General features: G+C 40.4%; 1 protein-coding gene across 2 annotated transcripts in view; it reads left to right on the top strand.

Annotated features, from left to right (window-relative positions):
- plxnb2b (plexin b2b) overlaps positions 1-22,190 on the top strand; it is a 155,385-nt gene extending 133,195 nt beyond the window's left edge. For both annotated transcript variants that reach the window (XM_014987447.2, XM_088006478.1), the window contains 15 exons: positions 1,027-1,127; positions 1,477-1,706; positions 3,705-3,886; positions 6,340-6,406; positions 7,838-7,984; positions 9,134-9,290; positions 10,756-10,856; positions 12,585-12,669; positions 13,029-13,180; positions 13,338-13,498; positions 15,914-16,061; positions 16,727-16,791; positions 16,949-17,024; positions 18,369-18,443; positions 18,988-22,190. In XM_014987447.2, the coding sequence (XP_014842933.2) occupies positions 1,027-1,127; positions 1,477-1,706; positions 3,705-3,886; positions 6,340-6,406; positions 7,838-7,984; positions 9,134-9,290; positions 10,756-10,856; positions 12,585-12,669; positions 13,029-13,180; positions 13,338-13,498; positions 15,914-16,061; positions 16,727-16,791; positions 16,949-17,024; positions 18,369-18,443; positions 18,988-19,092 (1,852 nt within the window). In that variant the 3' untranslated portion in view covers positions 19,093-22,190. The remainder of the gene's footprint in view (positions 1-1,026; positions 1,128-1,476; positions 1,707-3,704; positions 3,887-6,339; positions 6,407-7,837; positions 7,985-9,133; positions 9,291-10,755; positions 10,857-12,584; positions 12,670-13,028; positions 13,181-13,337; positions 13,499-15,913; positions 16,062-16,726; positions 16,792-16,948; positions 17,025-18,368; positions 18,444-18,987) is intronic.
- Positions 22,191-26,574: the final 4,384 nt, after the last annotated feature.

Genomic DNA, 26,574 nt, shown 5'->3' with positions numbered 1-26,574 from the left:
AGAATTAAAAAACATTTTTTTGCCGTATAGTACGGAGCTAAAACAGTGTCGGTATTCACACGTGCACAGAACGATTCACAAATGCAATGCAAGATTCACACTTGTACTTTTGATGCAAACACAAATGTATCTTGATTTACCAGCTGCTTCTGGTCTGCGAATTTTGCTTCGTGTTAAGAGACTCCCCTGACTTGACTCAGCCCACAAATGTCATCTTTTTAACAGGGAAACAGATATCGTCCTTATTTCAGCCAATCACAAGAACACACCTCACGTGGAGGGTGTAACTTGTGCATAAGCCAATCATATTAGCCCATTTCAACAGCGCTGTAGACAGTTTACAACTCAACATGACTAAAGGCAGCAATAGTGGAGCAGCTGCTCATCCACATGTTATGAGAAGTTTTTAATTATGAATGTTAATTGGTTTAATTGTGCAAGCTGTGTAAGAGGGGCTATGCTACCAAACTGCTAGCCACGAAGTTGAATTTCTTGTAATGAAGCCAAATCAAGGTAGCAGTTCGGGATTTTGTAAATTTACTGGCCCTGTAGTTTTCCTCAGTCCCAAGATAATAATAGCCTTGGTTTTAAAGTTCTGCTCTTTATATGATCAGTTATTAAAACAAGGTAATAATTCATTTAAATCACACTTTTCATAAACACAAAGCGATTATTTTACTTACCCTACAAGGCTGAAGGCCTGCCAAAATATAAATATGTGCGCCCCCCCCCCCGGCCCCCTAAAACACATGAAGATGTGAACACTGGTGCGAGCATCAGAATACAAATTATACGTTGGCGTTAACGACAAGGTGGCGGTGCCAGAGCTCCCACAGTCGCCACAAGTTGGAACAATGCTGAGCTACGAGGGCCACCAACGCATCAGAAATACATGTGAATCTTAATTCTGTGCATTTGTGAATATTGAGACTGTTTTATCGCCATGGCACAGCGCAGATGAAATGTTTTATTGGACCCACTGTTCAATGCAGTTGCAACTTTCCTCTCCTCTTTGCATGAGTTTAGGAGAAAGAGTCAACAGGCCGAAAGAGAATATGAGAAAGTCAAGCATCAGCTGGAGAACCTGGAAGAGAGCGTCAGAGACCGCTGCAAGAAGGAGTTCACCGGTAATGGGAAACCAGCTGCTAATTCTCAGCAATGTGATTAATGACTGATGAAGAGTACTGTGCTTCATTGCTGTGATTATATATTTTTTTTCACTGCAATTAATTCAGCTCTCCCTCTTAGTCTTGTTCTGTCATCAGTATGAAAAGCGGTTTAGCAAAAAACGGTTATAAAAGGCGGTCTTTTATTGTGGAATTGATTTTTCCTGGAAGGTTTTTTTTTTTTTTTCTATATCTCTAACAACGTAATTTAGACAGATCAGCAGTGCACAAAGGAAACGGGGGAGAAAAAAATCCCACAGCTTATTGGGTAAAAATACGGCAATTTTCATGTTGTTGTTGCATTTTGCAGACCTGATGATTGAAATGGAAGACCACACGAACGAGTTGAGCGAGGGACGAATCCCCTTCCTGGACTACAAGACCTACACCGACCGGGTCTTCTTCCTGCCGTCTAAAGACGGAGCCAATGACGTGATGATCACAGGGAAGCTGGACATCCCACAGGCCCGCAGGGCGACCGTGTCGCAGGCGCTCAACCAGTTCTCCAACCTTTTGAACTCCAAGACGTTTCTGATTAACGTAATTATACCAAAAGTTACTTTCCAGCAGACTAGAGTGATTACTGTGTTTCCCCGATAGTAAGACACCCCTGATTGTAAGACGTATCGGGGGTTTCAGGGGGGTCGGCTAATATAAGCCGTACCCCGAAAGTAAGACATATGTCTTACTTTTCGGGGAAACACCTCTCATCTAGCTGCGCGCCGCCTCCTGCCCACGTCCGCACCGTCCCCCTCTCCATACGTCGCCGCGTCTGCCACCTCCCTCTGATCTTAATGAGCGCCGCCTCCTGCCCACTTCCGCGTTTTATGGTTAAAACAAAAAATTTGACAATTTTTTTCCAATATAAGACATACCCCGAAAGTAAGACATGGTGGGGCTTTTGGGGATAAAAAGAAAGTAAGACACTGTCTTACTTTCGGGGAAACACGGTAGTTTATCACTTTAATCCAGATGCTAGAAGTTAGCTCTACTTTTTTATTCCAAGTGGTTTGCTATAAACTTTGAAAAGAGCTGCTAAGCTTTTTGCACAATATTTTTATGCTTCTATGTTTTGGCGAGAAATCAATATGTTAGATGGATCAAGACTAGGAAAATTAGGCTTATTACCTTGGATTATTCCAACATTGTAATCTCAAACTAAGTTCTTACTCCTGGTAATATTCTACTACATTAAATATTAAAGTCTTTTAGCGTTTGCGAAGTTTAGGACTAACTCTTTTTGTTGTTTTTCTGTCGTTCTGTCAACACACTATCTGCACTGCACACTTTATAATACTACTGCACCATTTGACTCGTGTTCATCATTAAAATGGATAAAAACAATCAACAGTCCACATTTAAATCTGCATCTCTTGCTCATTTTCATAAATGTCATTTCAAAGGACAGGCAGTGGTTGTGCCCCCTCTGTGGCAGAACAAACTTGCAGCAAAGCTCAGCTGAAGACGTGCATTTATAATGCAGTTGTTTATGCGCAGACAGCTGCAGAAACACTCACCATTTGTTCCTGTGACAGTTTTCATTTGGAAGATCTCCCACCCGCATTTATCTCCGGTGTTATTTTGCGGGCGCGTCGGATAATATCTGCAACTTTTTTTCTTTTCAGTTGTGTTCTCGCTTGAAGCGCCTGAACGTTTTCAGTTCCATGTTTGAATTTATGATACGTGGAGAAAAAAAAGAGTGTAAAATGAAAGGAGTGACGTCGCCTACAGAACCCTGAACTTTGGGTATCGATGCGTACGACGATGACAAAAACGATTGTTGGCAGTGATCAGAAAGATCAGAGGAAGAAATCAGGATTGTATTTTGGAGTTTAACTCTGAGTCTCCATGCATTTCATCACAGCTGTGAATGTCCTCTGGGACCAAAAACGAAATTAAAAAGCTTTTCGGTCAAGGATAAATCATTTAAGTATCACTTTTCACTGTATTTTTTGTGCCATGGAGTTAATATTTATATTAAACTGATTCAGTTTGGCACCTTCTATCTACATTGGTTTTGAAAACCCAGCTTAACTCCTGTCACTGTGTTGAGAGTGAAAATAGAGTCTATTTTAAAGTCAGACTGCTGGCCTTTAAATTGAGGGCTGTCATGTTCTAGATGGTGATACGGCATCAGAATAGCAGAAGACTGAGCTGGGAGATACGTGTGAAGCTTCCTATTAATCCAATATTGCTGGCACAGAAACAACCTCTGAGGTGTTAATGGTGTGTGTGTGTGTGTGCATGTGTGTGTGTGCGTGCGTGCGTGTGCGTGTGTGTGTGTGTGTGCGTGTGTGTGTGTGTGTGTGTGTGTGTGTGTGTGTGTGTAGGGGGATTCTTCTCCCACTAATTGGGATCATTTCTAAGCCACAATGTTTTTACAGGGCAAAACTAAAATTACCTTGATGATTATAATTTTCCCTGGCATTAGTCATTTGATAATTTAAAAGCACATCATGCAGGATTCGCTTGAGCGTGAGTAAGCCTCGTCGCCATGTTTAATTCACTCCATCCTCCGCCTGTGTCTGCATGTTGCAGTTTATCCGCACCTTGGAGCGCAGTCACGACTTCAACGCCAGGGCCAAGGTGTACTTTGCCTCCCTGCTCACCGTGGCCCTGCATGGGAAGCTGGAATACTACACGGACATCATGAGGACGTTGCTGCTGGAGCTGATGGAGGAGTACGTCCACAGCAAGAACCCCAAGCTGATGCTGCGCAGGTGAGTGCGAGCCAGCTGCACGCGCTGCTTTGTGTCAAACTTCCAACTTTTTAACTTGCACTTCCAGCAGCTCAAATTTGACATAAGTAAAGTATCTTTCGTTTGACAAGATTGGTTGCCACCACATTTATTCAGGATTTATTAGTAGTATTCTCTTTTTGTTTTTTTTGCCCCTGCAGGATCAGGAGAACAGCTAATAGGTGGATATGAAATTTTCTGATAAACTTAGTCAAACTTTCTCACGGGTCGTTAAAGGTCTTCGTGCTGAAGCTCTGTGAGGCGTCTCTCCATTTCTAGACTTTGGCACCGATCTCGTCGGCCAGTTGAGGCGGACTGGGAATCGGCTCAAGATGCATCGGACTGTTTTATTCCGGTGCCATATTTTCGGTTGAATTTCGCACTGACTACTGTAGTCCTCTTTGAACGAGCCAGACTGCAGCTCGGTCTATTCCAGTCCTCCTCCTTCTGTTCTTCCTTCTGTTTTTCTTTTCCGTCCTTGGAGCCCACCGCAGTCCTCACAGATGACTGTTGTTCATCTTTAGCATCTTTGATAATGTCTAAAATGTTATTTCTGACCAGATTACTACTCGTAAAACTCGTAATAAATCTACAAATAACTTTCTTTTTTTTTTTTACAGAGTTGTGCTTTTAAAATCTTTAATTAGAAAATGAATTATGGATAAGAATATTCACAGTGACTTTAGTCGTCATTGATAGAAACATCTGGTGTAGATTCTCACTCAATAAGGACAGGACAATCCTCAGCGTTTAATTAGAAGTCAGTAGAATTGCTTCCATTTTTTAATTTCTTTGAAGATGTTTCAGCTCTCATCCCAAAAGTTTCTTCAGTTCTCCAACGTGGTTTGAAGGAACATGGCTTATGAATTTTATTCGGAACTGAAGTAGCAATTTGAACATGTAAGTCGTTCGCTCAAAGTTTGTTGTTAACGATATGAAAAGATTAAGTCAGATTTCATCTTTCCAACACCTACTCTGCAACTCTGAGTCTTCATCTAAGTGTTTGTTGTTTTTTTTTTTCTTTAACCAAAACAACTCGCGTCGTTCGGGATATGTTTCGATGGTTGAACAACGATGTGAATATTGTGCTGAATAAAGGGTTGGACCAGCAGTAACTTGCATGTTCTAATTGCCCCATTAGTGACTTAAAATGCCCTATTAATGTTATTGTTCACACTACAATTTATTATCTTGTTGCTTCCAGAATATTCAGAACCAAAGAAGCCTTTTGGATGAGAGGCGAAACATCTTAAAGGATAAAAAGATGTGAAGTTGCTTTGTACTGGAGCACTTAGGAATGTCAGGGATGACTGAGTATCTACACCAGACATTTAACATAAATGTCATGTTAATTGCAATGAACTTTAAAACAATAATAAGCTTCAGAAGAGTGAATTTGTGACTTTCTCCGACCCCGAGTCCGTATATATAGGAGAGAAAATCTACTGTAAATACAAATTGAATTTCACTTAAGTTACAAGTTGTACAATCATCCCACCTTTGCAAAAGGACCATATTAAAATACTCAAATAAAAAGTAATGTGACGCACACGCCTGTGATGATTTGACGTAAACCTGGGACCAGAACTATCCGATTTGCATCAAAACATTCCCAAACGCTGTTTTTATTTAATAATTTTGACTTTAAAATCTGAATTTTTTTCCCCTTTTTTTGACTTTACTAACTAGATTAGTCTTTTAAAATTCTTCTGTTGTTTCAAAAAAAAACAAAAAAAAACCTGATTTCTTTGAAATGCATCATCCTCGGCGCAGTCCAGGCTGCTTGTCTGTTTGGTGGAACAATGCCGTCGGTGTCAAATCGTCTCCTGATTACTCAACAGTCGCTCGTCGCCCCTGAGACGGGGTTACGCCATCCGGACTGTCTGCTGTGCCGAGGCAGGCTGCGACTAGCTGCAAGCAGCAAGCGCACATCCTAATTATTCCCCAGCGGAGAAGCTCATTATGTTGATTAGGCCATTGTACAAACACAGGCCCCTCTTATACACGAGACATCTAATTAGGTATGCCACAAGTTAACAATGGGTGTCACCCGCCCGTCAAGTGACCGCTGACACGAGATTTTGATTAAAATATCTTGACGCTGATTAGCTGTTCAGAAAACGCTCGAGTGTTTCGGCATTTTCAGGACCACATAATGGAGATGTTTGCTGTTCCGTTTTATTTATCTTTATTGTTGCTTTCAGTGGTGGTTTATTTATTTATTTATTTTATTTATTTATTTATTTATTTTGAGAGTTAGCTGATCGATCTGGAACTCGAACAACCCTTATGTAAATAATTGAATCTGTCCATGAAATTTCCACTCTGATCAGCCATCCATCTCATTGCCATGCACTCAGTTGTCTGCTCATGCATTTCAAATTAAAACTGATATTATTTACAACCTTGATGTTTTCATCTCATCTGTTTTTCAGATCAGAGACGGTGGTGGAAAGGATGCTTTGTAACTGGATGTCCATCTGCCTTTACCAGTTTTTGAAGGTAGCAGGATTTATGTTTGGCACCGTAGAATCCCATTAAATTGGTTTTGATGACTGAGGAGGTGAAGGCATATTAATTGGTCTTCGCAGCAAAAGAAAAAAAAAAAAACCACAAAAAATACAGTATTAAAAATCAACTTTCAGTAACTCCTCTGCAGCACGACGGGGGCAAAAACAGCAATAAATTAGCATCGCCTGCTGCTGTATGAGCAGGAGCGATGGAGGATGAGTTACAACAATTTTTCATATGTGTGCTTATTAAACGAGGCATAGATCTGAGGTTACATCTTCTTCAAGACATACTGAAGATTTTTGTTATAAATGTTAACCAACATAAGCAACTGTGATTAACATGGGATCATTCTGGGGATGTAATTAATACCCGAGGAGCAGTAACATAGTGATTTTGGTTCAAAATGAAATATGTTCCTCTTTGATCAACTTACATGGTGTTTTGCACTCTTTATATAAATAAAAGCACATGATGGTGATGAACTTTTAGATTCTTGCTAAATATTAGCAACAGAAAAGATATTCCCTTTGACATTTGAAATAAAGCGTTTGGATACTCTTCACAATAAACGGAAAAATATTGCTTTGATAAGAATACTGCAATCATCAGTGATGTTTGACAAACAAAATTAAACCACTGGCAAAAAAAACAGGCTTGTTAGCCTTTGAAAATAAAGCTTATAAATACTGTCATATATAGATTTCCATATCTGTCACGTTGTTCTGCAGTTGTAGCTTCTACGTTACTAACGGCATAAAACCAGCAATAAAAACGGGATTACTAATGTTTCAAAAATAAAAGATAAATAACTCATAAGTTAAACTGCAGAAGTGGATCTATATTAGTAATTGATTGAAAGCAGTGATGAAAAATGAAATGTAGCCATTTTAAAATGGAGCTCACACATACTCAGTTATTCATGTTTTTCTTTTAAGATTGTGGGTTTTAAAAGACAAGCCTCGATATTTTATAGATAGTTACTGTACAAGTATATTCTGCACTAAAGCAGTGATGTAAAGCGGGATTCTTTCAAAATAAAACTCATGCTGAAGCTACGAAATGAAATCCTTTTTTTTTTTTTAATTGATTGTAAAGCTCAGCTCCACGTTACTAATGGACCCCTAGGCATTCTTGAAAAAGTGATTGTTAACCTTCCAAGTTAAAGTTCCCTGACACTTTTCAAAATAAAAGTCATGCTTTGTCATGTTTGAGTCATTACCAGGGTAATGTTCAGATTAATAATGAGCTTTTTAAAGGAAAACAAGCAGGTATTCTCTGGTTTGATGTTTGCGTGAATGTTGTGAATTTGTGAGTCGTCTGACAACAATTAACTTCCTGATAATATCAGAGAAAACCTCCCCTAAGTGTTTTTATTCCTGTGTGTGTGTGTGTGTGCCATTGTGTGTGTGCGTGTACTAGGACACCGCAGGCGAGCCCTTATACAAACTGTTCCGAGCCATCAAGCACCAGATTGAAAAGGGGCCTGTGGACGCCAGAGTTAAGAAAGCCAAGTACACCCTCAACGACACTGGCCTGTTGGGCGACGATGTCGAGTATTCTGTCCTGGTGAGATAAACTCACACACACACACACACACACACACATCCACATACATCTTCGGAAACCCTGTCACAAAGACTGCACACACACCGCTTTCTGATTACACAGTGTTTCATGCGTGATGGGCTACAGAAACATGCTCACACACATGCTCTGTGGTGTTGCCATGGTAGCCATACACAGGAAGAAATCTTAAGGCGACAAGCCTGCTTTTATGTGACATCCATTTCCAGTTGCCAGTGTTCTCATTCTTAAAAGAGAGAGGAAAAAAGAAAAAAAAAACATCCCTAGCGACTCATTCCAGTATAGCGGTAAAACGTGTGGTTTAGGTGAGCACAGTACAAGTCTGAACAAGAATGGAGTACAAGCCCCCTCAGCGACCTTTCCTCGACCTTGGCACCTGCGCGTGCTCTGCATCCGTTTGGGTAGCTTTCAGGAGTAAGGGGGTGGAGGGGAGGGAGCCCGCACCTTTCATTTTAGTATTGTGTTTCAATAATGGACACTAATCTGAGCACAGCTGTTTTCTGTTAAAGTCAGCACAAACAAAAAGACCCATGGGTAATGGCGTCGTCGAGGACAATTATCAAATTAGGCTGAATTACACGTCTCCCGTTGTGATGGATCGCCTTCTGTGATTTAATTTCACGGGGAAGGGAGAGGCGGAGGGGGGAAAAAAACTAAACAAAAAAAACGAAACCAGTATGATTTCGCAGGCAGATGCCCCACTATCTGCCTGCGAAATCTTTACCTCTGCCTTCAGTCCGCAGCGTGTTCACGTCAAATACAGATCAGTTTTATGAGCTTTCAGCTGTGAATTTCTTTGCTCCCTGTCCACTGAGTGGTCAGTTATCTCTAATAGCTGGCAGAGTGTAGTAGGTGATGTGGGTCAGGGTTTTCTCCAGCTGAGTCCTGGTCATTAGCCAGCCAAGGTGACAAAAGTCATGTCAGGTATCAGTGCAGCATGCGTGTGTGTGGGTGTGTGTGTGTGTGTGGGTGTGCATTGAAATGCCCGGTTGCCATAACGGTAGCATCCCAATTGGCTGCAGATGTGGACATTTGTCTGCATGCTTTTAATTCTCAGTACTCCATGGTGGTACGCATGTTGTCTCCGGCTCGGTAACGATGTGTATATATATCTGTGTGTTTACCTGTCAGACCCTGCAGGTGCTGGTTCAAGGTGAGGGTCCGGACGTGACACCCGTCAAGGTGCTGAGCTGTGACACCATCTCACAGGTGAAGGAGAAGATCATAGAGCAAGTATACAGGAACCTGCCTTACTCCCAGAGACCCAAGGTGGACAGCGTCACTCTGGGTAAGCATAGAAGAGGCTCTAATGAGTCCTGTGACATGGCGCCCTCTTGAGCTTATGCACATTGGTCATGTAACCTGGACCAACACACAGTAGCTCATAGCCGTGAAAAAGAAAATGGTTCTTGTTTTTTTTTCTTGTAGAAATAAAAATCTCAAGTCTTTCAGACATTTGTATTCAGCCCCATAAAGAAAATTACAACTACTTTTAATGAGTCATCTTCAGAGTCAATAATGTCCACCTGATGTTTATTAGAGAACATTAGTGAACAAACTTTATCATGCAGACCAAGGGACACGGCAGACAGGTCACAAGTGTGGAGAAATTTAAAGCAGGTTTGGTTATAAGGCTTTGAAAAACTCGTTAGCACTATTTGGGTAAATACATGAAATATAAAAAAAATAAAAATTAAGATTGAGACAGGGGAGGAGGTTCAACAAACTGAAAGCCAGAGCAACAATTTTTGTCTTTAGATCAAATCAAATTTGGTAGAATGGTCCAGTCAAAGCCCAAAGTTTAATTCAATTGAGAATTGTGACAAAATTTCAATGTTGCAGTTCAGTTCTTGTTGGTTAAATTTGGTTAAATGCAGACTAATTCACAAAAAATGAGCAAAAACAGCCTCTGGAAGTACAAAGTTTGTGAAGAAAAGAACAAAGTGTTGATTTAGTGAAGCCGCATACAGAGTGTATGCCACATTTTAAAGATAATTTTGTAAATAGAAATAAAAGAACTAACTTGAAAAGCCATCTATGCTTTTCTATCCACTTCAGTCGTGTGCTGCTTGTGTTTCCCGCCAGTAAAATCCCAGTGAAGTGTGATCTACTCTGAAGCTGCGATGTGACAGCTATTGTAAAGGTTTCAAAGTATGAACACTTTCACCAGGCACTTCAGATAAGCGGTTGTAAAATGATAAAAATCCCAAATATTTTCATTAAGATTAAACAAAGCCTTATTTTGTTGAACGTGTAACTTCATTTCAGCAACATGAAGAAATCCTTCATCCTTTAACTGAGTTTTTCTCTCCAGTGTAGTCAGGAACCGTTGGGACCGACTTGAAAAGGCTTAAGCTCCACATATACTCCATAACATCAAAGCCACTCGCATCACGCTCTAGATCTAATTTCTCGAGACGTTTCCGATAGAGAGCCATCTTTGTTCGCGATTAATACAAAGATGGCTCCCGTATATTTGCTGAACTCACAAGTGAATCATCCAGCACATCACGTGCGTTGTCGAGTCTGCAGCGATGCAGAAAATGTTAGGGTGCAAAACACAGATTTTAATTAAATCTAAATTATTCATAAGACTGATGTCTTTTCTACACTCCCAACTTCCTCGTGTTGTGCTTTTGAAACCCCTGCAGAAAGCTGAGTGCCTGCCATGAATAACGTAATTAGTGTACTTACTTAAAAAAAAGAAAACATACATTTTTTCCTAAGTTTTTCCATCCTTTTCCCATTGACAGAGTGGCGTCCCGGCTCAACGGGACAGATTTTATCCGATCTGGACCTGACCTCCCAGAAAGAAGGCAGATGGAAGCGCATCAACACTCTGGCACACTACAATGTGAGTACCGGCAAAATATTTAATCCTAACTTTAAATGCAGTAGCTTAACAATCACTGTTGCAAAAAAAAAAAAAAAAAAAAAGGCTCTGGATTTGATAAGAATGTAGGGAGATGAGTAGATAAACGTGGGTGTGTAGAAGCGAATGGAGCCTAATATTTTCACTTCAGTCAGTCTTAGTTGCATATTGGAGCGATTTGCATGAAATCTGTCTGCAGCAGATTTTCTGACCTGAATACATTAGCACATATTGAGTTATTGTTTGTTCTCATCACAAAACTGCCAAAGGTTTGAATTTTACACCATTTCTTGCTGTTGCGTGTACGAGTGGAAATAAAGAACAAAAAAGAAGAAGAAGAATACATCTATTCTTCAATTCACAATCTGTCATCTCTAATATGAAGTATTTAGGGCAAAATAAGTCTCTCTACCTGTTAGCTAAATAGCTTCAAAATCTACGTGCAAAGTTGACGTATGACACACAACACAGCGGCTGTGACTCTTTGCCATATTTTATGTCTGTCAAGTCACTTATTGGGGGGAAAGAATTACCATAATGAGGGGGAAAGAGGGGATTCATGACAAGGACATTTCTCTTCACTCCTGCTTATGACCCCCACAGAGCATTGTGTTGTAAATTTAATGTAAAAATGCTGCCACCATAAATATCCTACACATATATTCAGACAAATATTCTGGGACTTTTTATGCCATATATAACAAGATAGCAGTCAGTTGACATAATTGATGGTTGAGAAAATGTGCGCATCATGAAGAAGCTTGGAGTTTTTCTCCATGTTGCTACCTGGCTAAATAACTAACTCACTAGCTAGCTAGGATATTATCATCAAACTCCTCAACCACTTCTCTTTAGACTTGTGCTTTTTTTTCCCAGACCCTCCCTGCTTGCCAGTTTTGGTTCCCCACTGAATGTCACTAAATCTTCTCGCCACTGTATCGATCGTGAGACAATAAAGGTCACGGCGGTAATATCCCCTGCTTGCCGTGCTTTTCGGCTACTTAAATCCTGATCTTTCAGAGCGGCTTGGCCTCCTTTGAGCCTACCTGCCTCTCCGTTGTTCTCAGACCTCGGCCTGACTGCCATGGATTCATCGCCCGTGTCAGAGTGCCACTAATCACAGCGTATGTGCGGTCAATAACGGGGTGTGCCGCAGAAACCGGCCTCTAAATATCACGGTTAAGACCCACTGTTCGTGTCTGCTCAGTCACATTGATTGGAAGTAAATTCTGGGCCAAACAAATGGGATGGAGAAACACAGTTGAAATACAGCCCAGGGCCTTGTTCCAGCTACCAAATCCAATGTGTCCTATTGGGATTTTATGTGACAGACCAGCACAAAGTAGTTCATACGTTTTCTAAAAGAAATAAAATTCTAATTATTTTTCAAAAATATGCATAGACATAGCTGTTCACCTAAACTGTAAGTCTTTCTGGAAATGTGTCAAGAAAAGGAAGCTGTGTTCCTGTTGTTGGCATTTCGCAGCAAGCCGTGTAGGGACACGGTGGGGGGCTTTTTCGTTAGCATGGACATGGACTTAATGGGGCTGAACATAAATATGTATCGTACTTTTTACGCTTGATGTAAATGTTTTGTCTATGGAACTGAATCACGATAAAGTTCTGCTTTGGACTGCGTTTGAGTGTTGTTACAAGCCAATGCGTTTATCAAAATCAAAAGTCATATTTTCTGACATTTGCGCGTTGCAGGTACGAGACAATGCCACGTTGGTTTTATCCAGAGTGCTTCACACACAGCAGAACTACGACCAGAACCAGGAAAACCACGAAGAACGTAAGTATCCGTCAGCACACACAATGAACACATACGATCCAAAAGATCAAACGTATCACGGCGTTTGGATTATAATGCATTTCTTTGTCTTGTTTTCTTTGGGTTCCTCAAAAAATATCCCCACTCTCATTAAACATGCTAATATATGTTTTATGTATTCCAGTCTTTTGTATTATGCTGAAACTGTATGCATTTTTAGTCTTTTTTGGGGACACATTTCATGAGAGCTGTTTATCTTGTGTTTGCTTTCTTTCAAATCTGTCTGAAAATTCCCCCCTCATGTTTATTCATCAGAAACGTACTGAGGTAACGAAACAGATCTGAAGTAAAAGTTTGAACTTTTCGTCTTTCCGCAACAGGAAACGCTCTGTTGGACGACGACAAAGTTTTCCATCTGGTGAGGCCGCAGGACGAGCTGGATGAGATCAAATCCAAACGAGGGAGCATAAAGGACAAGTCGATGACCAAAGCCATTACAGAGATCTACCTGACTCGACTTTTGTCTGTAAAGGTCAGACAAACACAAAACTGTACATACCTCCTGACATAGGAGCATTTTGGGGGTCCAAATGGTATCAGATGTTTTTTTTTCTCCCAGGTCCGTCTCGGAGCTTTAACGTCGATAACCGTCAGCTAACTCGTTTCACTTTCTGTCCGTCCGCTTTCAGGGAACGCTGCAGCAGTTTGTGGACGACTTCTTCCGCAGCGTGCTGTGCTCCGGGGCCGTGGTCCCACCAGCTGTCAAATACTTTTTTGACTTCCTGGATGAACAAGCGCTAAAACACAACAATGTTGACGAGGAGACCATCCACATCTGGAAGACCAATAGGTAAAAAGATGGGAAACGTATTGTACTTCAACCAGATTCTCTGCTGCTTGTTCTGTTCTGATCAGGTGAAATGACATCAACTAAAAAGAATCGATCATTTTTCTAGTTTTTAATAAAACATTGACATTTTTAGATGCTTCAAATGTAGCAGACACTCCAGGCTTTTAAGTCTTGATTATCATTCTAATGGTTAAGAAAGCATTAACGTTGTCGGATTACATTTGATTGCTAAGAGAAAACATGTCAGTCAGGCTTTTTTTTTCCCCCACAGATATTCTGTATCCAATAAAAGCCTGTGCTTGCTTTATTGCTCTGTACTTACCCGGACTAGAGGCAGACTGACTCGCAATATCAGAAATCATATTTTCCCCGCATTTCCTGCAACCCGAGATTAACACACAAACGAACAGCGAGATCCACCTAATACTTGTTGCCTAGATTTTACTGTTTCATCAAATACTTATTTTTGTAGTTTTCCCACTCAGTCGTACACCAACAGCATATCCCCAAAACTTGCATCTTCTAGACCAAACGCTCGCTATAATTAGACTCTCCTTCACAGAAAAGAAGCCGGTGTATAAATCACAAGGACCTTTCCAGCTTCTACTCGCCTCATTTATCATCCTTGTCGTTTGCGGAACATTGTCCACTTGACGGTAGAAGAGGGTCCAGCTCCATTCTGCGAGATTGCTTCAGGAATGTAACTTTACCTTGTAAACCGCTGTAGCCACTTTCTCCCACTTATCTCGGATCACTGTCCACTTCTACCTGGACCTGCTCGGTCTCGTTGGTTTATGCTGTGGCTTATTTGGGACTCCTCGCGAAAAGATTTATTGCAAAGGTTTTCCACACATGAAGTTCGGTTTCCCTGGGGTAATGATATGGCGTGACACAGAGGCCTGTTTCATTAAGCCACTGACCCCATGGTGAACCCAGTTTCCATAGCAACCACTAGACAACGCCTGCATGACAACATGGTGTTTGGAACTTGCGCCTTTCCTCTCTCACCATCACAAACGTAAACATATGGAGCGGACCTGCTCATGCTTCAAAAAGATGTGCTCGGATTAATACGTATCTTTTAATGTTTCTTTAGATGTGCGTGTTGTTTCTCAGTAATAAAATATGAACTTGCAGCATCACCTTATGAAACACAGTACAGTACAAGCATTTGCCCACATTTCAGACCTTCTTTGACTAACAAAAACACAGCTGGAAGTCTTCCCAGCAGCGATCTGACTTTTTTTTTAATTATTATTTCTTCTCTCTCTCTCTCTCTCTCTCTCTCTCGCTCTCTCTCTGATACAATAACTCTCTAAGAAATAAAAACTTACTTGTTCCGGGAAGCGCAGAATGCAAATGCGCGATTTGAGCGTACTTGGTTTTGCATTTGCAATCTCTGCGCTCCCATGTGACATTTAAGTGCATAAATTAGTGTCGCGTCGGCTGAGGCTCAAGCGCACAAGACGACGTGTTGCATGTAGATGGCCGTGATTGACGCGCCGCCGGCTGGAGAGCAGCCGCACAAGGACACGAGATGAGCGATTTAATTACTTACTATACTCTACGCCCAATTCTGCATCCACCCGTTCTGTTTATCAAGTCAACCGAGGGCCGTGTATTTGATATGAATGTGTGTACGAAGCATAGCAAACAAACAAACATGGTAATTATTTCCCAAGCTAAATTAATTCTGTGATTATAGTAACAGCTGTTTTTATGCTTCTATTGTATTCTAACCGAGCCTTCCCAGAAGATATTACCAAATCAGGATGAATTTTACACGCCGCGCGTCTCTCCTCTCCCAGATGTCGGGGATGTTTGCGGTGATCTGGGAGGAGATGGGGAGGAAGAGGAGGAGGAGGAGGAAGGAGCTGAGGAAACTGCTGTATTTTCGGGCGTTTTTCATGAATTCATAAGATGAGAGGGAGAGCGGAAAGAAGAACACTAAGCGTGTGTTTTTTTTTTTGTTGTTTTTGTTTCGTTTTCAGGAGGGAAATTAGCGCAAGCGCCGGGGCGTTACATTAAGTAGTCTGGTCTTTACGTTAAGCCGCGCAGGAGCTGAAAAGGTCAACGTGCTGCAGCTACTTCGGCTTTCTTAATCTCTGTTTGTTAGCGTGGAGGGAGCGTGGACTTACAGGGAGGTCAGCTCTGAGCAAAACGCTAAAATAAACAGACAGTAAAAGGCTATTGTTCTGAATAACACTGACGCATACAAAGCAGGCTTTTCTCCACCCCTGTTATTACCTTCTACTGTAGTCGGTTCAAACCACAGACGAGCGCTCTTTCCCGCCGGCACGCCTCCTCGACTTACATCAGTTTAACCGTCGAGATTTCCCTCAAGTTTTAAAGTGTTAATGGTGATAATCACAGTGATCTTTGTTTTTTTATTGTTTCCCCCTTTCACTTGTCCAGCCTGCCGCTGAGATTCTGGGTGAACATCCTCAAGAATCCCCACTTCATCTTCGACGTCCACGTGTCTGAAGTGGTGGACGCGTCGCTGTCAGTCATAGCCCAGACGTTCATGGATGCTTGCACCAAGAGCGAGCACAAACTCAGCCGGGTGAGCAGGCCCAAATCAGAGGAGTGGGAATGAGGCGCAAGACAAGATGAAGGAATATACAGGAGCATGTCAATGAATTAGAATATCATCGGTCGGTTCAAGTATGTCAGTGGTTGTAAATCAGAATGTGAACGTCTGATATAGACACCAGGAGGGATATTTCAGCTGTTTTGTTTTTGGTTTTGTTTTTCTATCAGCAGGGAGAGTCAAAATTGGGATGTGTGTGTGGCTTGTAGCTCTTCAAACGTCGACTTCACGCATTTTTCCCAAACTCCCAATTGGGTTTCTATTCACAGTCCTCAGAAGGCTGTGCTTGTCCCTACTTGTGAGCCCTGTTGCACCACACTTTTTCCTTTCACTGAGCTTTCCATTTATTCACTTTGACTTTCTTTGGGAGTTGTCGTTTGTGACATCCCCGATCTACAGAAAGGGTCACTGCTGGACAACTGTTAAGTCAGCAATCCTCCCTATGATTATTCAGGCCGTAATGTTGCACATCTGCACTGAAAACCCTCTAAAATTGGTATTTTGTAATATTCTCATTTTCTTTCATTGCATGCAATAGTCCTAAAAACTGGTTTATAGTTAAAATTCATGCTTACTGAATTTGACATGTAGATGTATGTACTTTTAGTCATGCTTTCATTTTTTTATTTCATCTACAGGACTCTCCAAGTAACAAACTACTCTATGCAAAGGAGATCTCCACCTATAAGAAGATGGTGGATGAGTAAGTGTGGTGCTCTTTACTCTCCCATCTGTTTTCATGTCGAGTTTAAAATCCTCCAGATTTCCCTGAGACCATTTTTTCTTTCCTTTTTTTTTTTTAATAGCAGTTGCATAACAGAGTGATTACAACCTCTTGTCGGTTCTTTATGTGTGTGCAGCTACTACAAGGGCATCAGGCAGATGGTCCCTGTCAGCGATCAGGACATGAACACTCATTTGGCGGAAGTGTCACGGGTGAGAGACGCATCTGTCATTATCTTTGGCTCGTGGTCGACATTGCTTTAAATGTTTTAAGCCCAGAACGAGGCGGCGAGCCCAACGGGTTTCCACCCTGTTTAAAAGAGAAAATGTTACGCGATACATAAACGTTATGAGGGGAGGCTTTACATTTCTCTATCAATTTAGTCTTCAGTTTTTTTGTTTGTTTTTTTTGTTTTTTCCAAGCAACGGTTGTTGCCTTATTTTAAAGCATGCAATTTTCTTGCAAAATGCACCCTGACAGTTTTGTTTAATCCCGTTGTGATGTGTTCACATCCACATCCCTCAAGTTATTTTCAAAATTACTGGTGCAGACAAATTTCTTGGCGCCCCTTGAAAGAACGTGTAAAAAGACTCGCGGCATAGACTCACAGTGATTTATACTGATAAGTTCAACTTTAAATTCGACTGGTTTGGTGCCACTAACAATAACTTTGTAATAAATATTACTGAGGTGTTTATTTTTTTTACTTAAGTTGATCAGTTTCTATGAACTTTTTAATTTGATTTAACTTCCAAAAAGAATTACAAAACAACCTTATTTTTTTGCTGTTGAGGCCTGAGTTTGTGTTTATGCAGATGTTAAATTTGCTGCAGTTGTTGCAAGCAAAGGGTTCAGGGTAGGTTAGACAGACCATCATCGATTTTATGACTGCTTCCAGAGTAAAGTCAGAGTGTAATATAAAAGCATTGTGCCTAATTATTAATATGGCAGCCTGTGTGTCTCTGGGCCTCTTCTCTCGTGTCCCATCCTCTCTTCCAATAAGCACAGAGACTTTGCTTTGCATTGTATTATGATTTCATTTTTATTTTTTTGGAATGTTTAAATCAAAATCTGGTGGCATTTTAAGTGGGGCCCCATTAATGTCTCCAGGACTTGAGCTGGAACACATTTTACCTGAATTGAAATTGTTGGTGTTACTTTTTTTTTTTAATTATTTTTTGCAGACAGTTTTGAAGAAAGCAAGAAAAACATATTGGAATCTGAAGACGTTGCTTTTATGTGGCGTTTATTTTAATATTTTGACTGGAACTGTTTGAGTCCTCAACTTTTAAATAGGAAACATTTTTTGAGCAAAACATGAGCCAATTTACGTCTGATTGTTAAATAGAATCAATTACTTCAAATTGCAGTGGTTATAGTATCTTGGGTCTTGGGCGATATTTTTATTTTTTTTGCACAAACCACTTTTTAAGTTGCCTATTCAGGTAGAGTCATTATCTACACCAGTGGGGGGGGAAGGGCAATTTTTGTGCGCAATTTAGTTCTTTCATTTCGTCGAATCTCTTACTTTTAAACTGTCTTTTTATGTTCTGCAGTCTCACACCGACAAACTGAACACCCAAGTGGCTCTCCATCAGCTTTACCAGTACGCCAGCAAATACTACGACGGGGTAAGAACCTCCCAGCTCTCCTATCGCGCCCACGGAGGGCCATTCCACTGCATGCACCGCTGCCCACTGCATTTCTTTTTCCTCCTCCTTCACTCTTGATATGCCAGAAAAGAGATTGTGTGAAATTTTAATTGAAAGCATTTCTGTGGGATGTGAATTGGAAAATTGCTTTGGGAATTGATTTTTTTTTTTTTTTTTTTTTAAAGTCCACTGTGTGTCGCCACTTGAGGTCACAAAAAGGAGGAGATAAACAAAACCTAATGAACAAATCGGATAAACAAATGGGGCTGTCAGTCTCCCCTAAGAGGGGCTCACAAACAATAACGACTAAAATGACGTGACTGTTGATGGGGAATGACACCCGTCTTCCCTCCACACTCGTCACCTCTTCTCGATTGTTTTTTTTTTTTTTTTTTACTATTCCAGCACTACCCTTCTGCTGTCCTTCATCCAAATCCTCCTCCTCCTCCCCTCCCTCATCTCTTGATATTTGCGACTGCTCTGTCGATCATTTCAATGACCGTCCTTCCGTCGTCCCTTTCAGATCATCGCATCCCTGGATGACGACCCGGCTGCTCAGAGTAAACAGCTGACCCTGCGGCTGCAGCAGATTGCGGCCGCCCTGGAAAACAAAATGACTGATCTCTAACCCACCGAGAGGAGGGACAAAAGTCCAAGACATAGAGGGAGATCGCCAGTGACTACAGGGGCTTATTTCTTTTTCTCCTTTTTTTTTTTTTTCCAGAGCAGAAAGTATGGAAATGCAAAAATCTGAGAGGGGGGACTCGTTTTGATGTGTGCTTCCCCGGAGCATGTGTGTCTTGTTTTTTTTTTTTTTTTCTGGTTCTGTGGAGTAAACCAAGACTAATTAATTGCACACAGACATCAAAAAAAAAAAAAAAGATTGGGAAAAAATGATGGGTTCCGCTGTCATAGGTACGCCTTAAATCTCACTTGCCAAACCTTAAAGGTCTGAGCCCTTACTCATGCTCCACTGAATATTGCTCCCAGGATGCAGTATGAGAAAAGTCTCTGTGAGAATTAAGCCCCACTGTGGAGCACTGGTACCGCAGATAATCAGATGTTTGAATTTCTCTCTCTCTGTGTGTGTGTGTGCGTGTGTGTGTGTGTGTGCGTGTGTGTGTGTGTGTGCGTGTGTGCGTGTGTCTGTGTGTGGAAAAAAGGGTTAAAGAGTTGTATTATATATTTTTTTTATTGTGCAGTCTTTATGCAGAAAGCTTTATAAGAAACAAAAAAAATCTTTTTAATTGGAATCACTTTGTGGTGCGGACAGTGTTTTTATCAGCCTGTGTGCGTAGATGTGTGAATGGTAGTGTGCGCATTGTGAACGAGCGTTGGGGGGTGGGGGTTGTGTGGGGAACATGCGTGCGCACACAGGATGCCTGGGCGTGAGGGCGAAGCGACGCCCGCGTTCTCTCGTTCTCTTGTCCCCACCCCGCCGGAGCCTGTGCTCTCGCCGAGCTTTACGACAGAGACCAAAGGGTCCGGACAGGGACGCCGGCTTCGTGTGACTGACGGCTTACCAGAGGTTTCGCAAACATTTTCTTTTGCTTTTTTTATATATGTATATATACACGGAGGTTTTTTTTTTTTTTTTTTTCCCGCTTTAAGCTTGATTGCCAACTCGTGCTCATGGAAATCGATAACAGCACAGCCTGTCTCCCTTTATTGTACAGTGCCATGAAACATTCCACTTCAACTAAAGCACAGAGGGACATTTCTCAGTTTTCGTTAAGACATTTCAGTTGATTCATTTTTTTTCTCTTCTTCTTTGTGTATTACTTTTTTTTTTTCTTTAGCTGTCAGCAAAGAGAAGCAGTTGTATTCTGCCATGGAGCCATGCCACTCATATTAGCCCTGCAATAACATTGGTATACAGTAGATTCCTGCTTTTTCTTACTTAATGTATTTGCCATATCGTAGCAGTTGAGCAATATGTTAAAAAAAACAATTCAAAATTCATTTATGCATTTTTATTTTGTTCTTTGTTTTTTTTTATTGTTGTGCCATTTCTCTATTACCATAGTAATGTTCCAAATAATCATTAATAACTCTGCCTCTTTTGCTATAAAATAGCCTAATGCTGATGGTAATGATCTGTCAGACATGCAGTTGGTACTGCAGCAGCTTGTTGCGACCAAATTGTTATCCTTTTACATTTTCTTTTTGTTGTTGTTTCTTTAATGATGTCAGGGTGCTTGGGTTCAGTCGTGTATATAATTGCTCATGATAGCTGAAATCAATGTCAGAGTACGGCCTGAGTCGCAAAACGAGGGTTTGATATTTCTTTGTCCATTTAAACACCGTCCCCAAAATTGTAGGTCTGGCCGTCGGCAGACCTTTTTAATTGTCCTCCCTTCGTGTCTGACGGGTGGACGGTGCGTTTGGCCGACACGTGGCAACGAGCTCCAGAGACCCCAGAATGTTAACGATTCCTGCCTTGGCTAGAGTGACGTTTGCACAGACCTCGAGCCTGCCCGCCTGCCGTCTCAGCATGGCGCTCCGGCTTCCTGACTAACAGCATTTGGCACTGCCCACTCAGTGCGATGCGGAGTGGCACTCTGTGTAATGAAATCAGCAGGGGAGGCTTTTGATCTTAATTGCATGCCGACTGCAGACTCTCCATCCTCGCGTCTCCGCTGTTGTTTACTGGCGACTCCGTTCTCGCTGACTAGAGTCGATGCAAGAAGCTTCTCCTTTCAGAGCCTTTCTTTAACCAAAAACGTGCCTTATCGGATAGGATGACACATATATATTGTTTCTAAATTATTCTGTTGGTAACATAGGAATATGATGATAGTACTTATAGACACAGCAATGTACTTGGACTTGTGATCTTATGTGTGCTGTCTAAAAACGCTAGATGCGCCGCTGCAGCCATTGACGTGCCGTTAGGCTGAGGACATTTCAGTACGATTTCTTTTTCCCGGCTGCAGCTTCGATGTGTGCATTTCATTTGGATGTCTTTGGTGTGTGCTTACTAGGATTTTGGTGGCAAAAACAGCAAAAAAAAAATTTTAAAAAAAGAAGAAAAAAAAGTCAAAAGACTAAATGTTGAAGAATGACCAGTTGCATCTGGGTTTCCCTTGAAAATGTCTCACATTCCAAAATTAGACAAAAAGGGTATCCATGTATACAATTGAAACATCGCGCAAAAATTGTTCCAATGGTGTTGATTCTTTTGACCTGTGTTTCTACGCTATCCTACAGTGTGTACGATAAATGACTATCTATACTCGACAAATGACTTTTCTTACTGCTGTGCAGTTATTTTTATTTCTCGTTTCCTATACATATGAATCTTTGTAAAACAAGTTGAAATACTGTATCCTATCTGTATACCCCTATGCATTGGTTCCTATGACGAAAACGACAAAAGAGCGAAAAAAATTTGTTTGTGCTGTTGTCGAGACCTGTTTTTTTTATTTTTTGTTTTGTTTTGTTTATTTTTTTGTCCCTCACCCCCCATTTTGAAACTTGTGAATGTGCTGTATTGACAAAAGAAACTGGGACACTCCACTTTTGGTACAGGACCAGTAACGGAAGCCAATGTTTTTTTTTTTCCTCCCCGTACGAGGCAGCTTCGAATATTCTCGATCTTGTACCTGATCCGGTCGTGCTGGATGAACATAATTTTAAAAAGTCGTATGTGTGGACGGAGCGGTTACCCACAGGTTTCATCATGCACTCCTCCGTGAATAAACTCAGAGACATATATACCCTTCATATTGGCTGTGTTTCTTTCACTTGGACAATATTGATTTGCTTTGACTGAAACCGCTCTCATGCTTTATTCATCAGGAGTAACAATCACCTTGGGTGATAGAGTTGCCACAGGCAGCCGATTTTTCTCATTGGAGTGAATTGTGTGTTCTTCAAAATCTCTGGCACTTTCAGCGCCTTGCATAAGTATTCATACACTTTGAACCTTTCCACGTTTTGTCCTGTTACAACCACGGACCTCAGTGCATTTTAATGGGATTTTTTGTGACAAAGTAACACAGTGCTGCAAAAATCATAAAGTGTAAAGATAGCACTACATGAATATGGTTTTCAAGTTGAATACGAACATATTAGCTGTTTTGTGTTAAACAACAGTGAGCTAGGGAGTAAGGGCTAATGGATATTTTTTAAATTACCTTTAACCTCTGACAATAAGTGACATTAAACCCAATATGTTCCAGTTGTGAGCTTTGTGACCAGCTAATATTAATGTATTTCTTTTCATTTTGTAAACTGAAGTGTAAAAGGAGGTTGCATAGTACTGCACGTCACTAATTTAATGAGATATAAATCAGAAGTGGACATGTTTTCTTCCATTTGAAAATCATGAGGTTTTATTTCAAGTCAGCCATATGCAATTTTCAGGTCAGGGTTGTTGAGAAACCAGATGTTCCCACTCATAATTTCCACTTTAAATTTCCTTTAAACGTTAAATATAGAAATTTGGACTTCTGAACTTAATCATGCAGTGCTAATTTATATGAAGGTTTTTGTGAGCAACCTTTAAAGGTTCAAGTCCTTTTTAATGGATGTCTGGAAACTTTTATTTCTCCATTTCTCTCTTGAGTTGGTACTTGAGCTTAGAAGTTTATTTAAGGATTATGAAAAGTAAATCCAGTTACTTCATAAAAAGAAGTGCTCTAAACCAAGTCACATTTTTCCAACACAAATATTCCTTCATGTTATGATTCGAAAAGCTTTTAAAACCGGTCTCCATACGTGGCACACCCTACGACGGTCTTTATCTAATTCCCACATCGGGATCCTATCACAGCGCCCTGAATACAAACTCAAACGTTCTGCCATGAAATGACTTGTAAATGGCAGTGCAGGATCTCAGTCAGAAGCACTGGAGTGAATAAAATTGTGCGGAAAATATTCAGTGCCACCGACAGCCATGAATGAAATTGAGGGAACAAAAATGAATTGCTGGAGTTGACGCACACAAGGCGGATCGCAGGCCCGCGTTTACTTGGGCTTTGTTGAAAGTGAGCAAATCACTGATTCAGCAAGAGATAAAGTAACTTCCCGGGTTTTCTGAGTAAACTTGATTATTGCAAGTACAGCATCAAAGCATAACATCCTCGATCCACTTGTCGTAAATCAAAGATAGAGAGCTGTTTGTACCTCTACCAGGACATGCTACTTAAATCAACATTATTTGCACTTGTAAGATTAAACTTGGGGGGCGGGGGGGGTGAAAAAAATTAAATAAATAACCCGTGTCCTTCATTTCGTGGAAATCAATACTGCTCGCTGACAATTATTATTTAAAGTCGGCATCTGTGCTGGAAATGCTCAAAGAAAAATGGGTTAAAATCTGCATGTTGCTGGCTTCTGTTCTCCTTCCCAGGACGCTTCCCTGCACACAGCTGCCAGCCTCTCCTTCAGCAGGAGATCTTTGTATTTCCCAATAGGTTGCTTTTCACCTCCACGTTTCAAAGTTCCTAATGAGATTTGGCTTTGATTCACACCTCCTTAAGGGAGGAGAAGGAGGGGGAGAATTTGGAAAAATATAAACAATTATTGCGGGGTATCATTTTTGAACACTGCTCATGAATAATTGAAAACCACTGAGAGTGATTCTACAACTGTGTAAACACATATATCCAACAGCATTACGCTACCAGAAGATGCTATTGTGCCTTTTTCTTAAACATGAGGCTGTTATGAAGTCGAGGTGATCTGGAGTAGTCCAGCTAAGGGCTGACGAGACTTTTAAGTCAAAACTATTTTGTAAATTGCTTAAAATTCCAAGAATAATCCCTCTTCTACATGTATGTTGACATATTTAAGAAGTACATTGCAGCAAATAACTTGGGACTGCAAATGGGAAAATAAAAATAAAAACATTTCTGCTTCTGATTTCTTTATAGTGATTGGTTTTTATAGAGCCATAAGTATTCATAAATGTTGAACTTTTTCTCAATTTTGTCGCTCTCTTACTACAGTCTTTGAGGAGATACAGAAAACCACAGCTCAGGTGGGACAACCTGTCAAGACAAACATTAATAGGTGTTTTGCTCAGAAACTGATAATTATAGTTGATATGCAAAAGTAATACAGAGTTTTGTGGCTTATGTTGGAGTAGCTTTGTGATATTTCTGATTTGTTCCTTTTTATGGATTTTTTTAGTGACATTACGTAAAAACGATTCCCTCTGGCTTTGTGCAGCTAGAAGGATTTTTGCTCCTACTTTTTTTTTTCTTACCTTCGGACAGTTATGAGTAACCGAGGCAACAAAGTATTGTTTTTACAACTTGATGTAGCTAATTAGCATATCAAAAGCTCAAATATTACATGAAATACAACCCCAAATGTCAGAGGAGCTAAAAAAAAAAGGAGACTTCATGGATGCAGAAGAGATTGAGAAAGTTCAAAGTAGGACCTCCAAAAATAAAAAATAAAAAAAGATCCTAAGATATATCTGATACCAACGCCTCTCTGCACAGTTTTCTAATCCATCTCATTTGCAGCAAAAGCAAATGAGATGGATTTGCGTGGATTGATGTCATTCAAGACAAAGTACTGTGATATATTTAGAAATTTAGCTGATGTTGTATGACTCATTCAACAAGAGTCTTCATTCAGAGGCCTTTTCAGATTCACTGCAAGACTGACTGCTACCAGGGAACCTTCCTACCCACTGCATCACCAAACACAATGACTCTGAAGATATATGATGGCTACTTCTTTAGCAGGTATGCATTTAGATTCACCCCAGTGCATGCCAAAGAAAAAAAAAAACTTTTTTAAAATATTGCTGTATTGAATCCTTTATCCTTACTGGAACTGGAACCTTCGTTTACCTGCCAAGGTAACATCCTTTCTCTTTTTCCATTGTTCACAAGACAAATCCATTTAAAAAAAAAATTGGATGATAAAATGAACAAAGATTATTATTTCTTGACTTCTTTAAAAGACATAGCTTCAGTTATTCATTGCGATGCCCTCCTACATTGAAAAAGAATTTACAACCACTCTTCCTTATCACCCGCGTTTCTTTCAAATTAAAATCGAATAATTTTTCTGTGAGGATGCATACCCAAAATGAACATCTGTGGGCTGCTTTGACTGGGATTCTGTTTTCTCTTGTGCAGCCCCACAGAGCCATGGGATTATGTGCTCTCTGTTTTGAGCTTCTGCTTGACATTACAATTTCTTTGGCTGAGTTATGAAAAATTGACTACCACAAAAAAACAGCCTTAAAAATAACATTAAAAGAATACACTTTGAAAAGAAAATAGATGTGAGCCGGCAACAAAGAAAACAAAATCTACATGGGGACAGAGCTAACCCAAACCCAAAATGCCATCAAAGAGGTGTAAATCAACAATAAGGAGATTTAAACTGCTGAACAGAGACAAAGGGAACTGCAAATGGAGGCAAAACCAGGGCCGATGCAAAATGAAGAATAAATGTCGATATATTCTGAAAATAGAGCAGACTATAAAAAGAAATGCAAATGACTTTAAAGATATATATTATAGCCAACAGGCAAAAACATGTAGCCAACTATCAATTCTTTGTAACTGGAAATTAAATGTCCAGGGAGGGGCAGAAAACCCATTATAAAATAAATGGGATGGGCTCTTCACAAGTGTGTCCCCCAATCCTTTATGATGCTCTGTGCACGGGTGTAGTGTCTAAGTGCCCAGATTTTATCAGGGTAAAAAGACAATTATATTGTAGAAGCAGGTGAGTATATTAATCCATATTCTACATTATGTAAAGGGAAAGATTGCTTTGTGATTTATCTCATCAGTTGACAGACCATGTAACTATAACATTATACTACCTGGACTAGTTTGTAAAAATATTCATAACTCTTAAACTTTGTCGCATTCTGAAATGTTACCAATTTCAGATTGGCATTTTAAATGACAAACCAATACAAAGCTTACCATAGTTGTGAGAAGGAAGAAATGGCAAAAAAAGGGGAAAAAAGAAAGAAAATCTGTCTTCCTTGACCCTGTTTAAGAATAACACCCCAAAGCACTGTACTGTGAAAACTGAAGTAAGAAATGTGACTTTCCTTCCCGTTGGAGAAATCTGGGCTAATAGCTACTCAGAGCAATAATTGACAATAAACATTGCACAAGGATTT

This window comes from Poecilia mexicana, unplaced genomic scaffold (assembly GCF_051168715.1).
Source record: "Poecilia mexicana isolate PSO_F unplaced genomic scaffold, ASM5116871v1 scaffold_6, whole genome shotgun sequence".
Classification (NCBI taxonomy): domain Eukaryota; kingdom Metazoa; phylum Chordata; class Actinopteri; order Cyprinodontiformes; family Poeciliidae; genus Poecilia; species Poecilia mexicana.
Note: the sequence above shows the minus strand (reverse complement) of the source record. Positions and strands in the feature narration are given on the sequence as shown.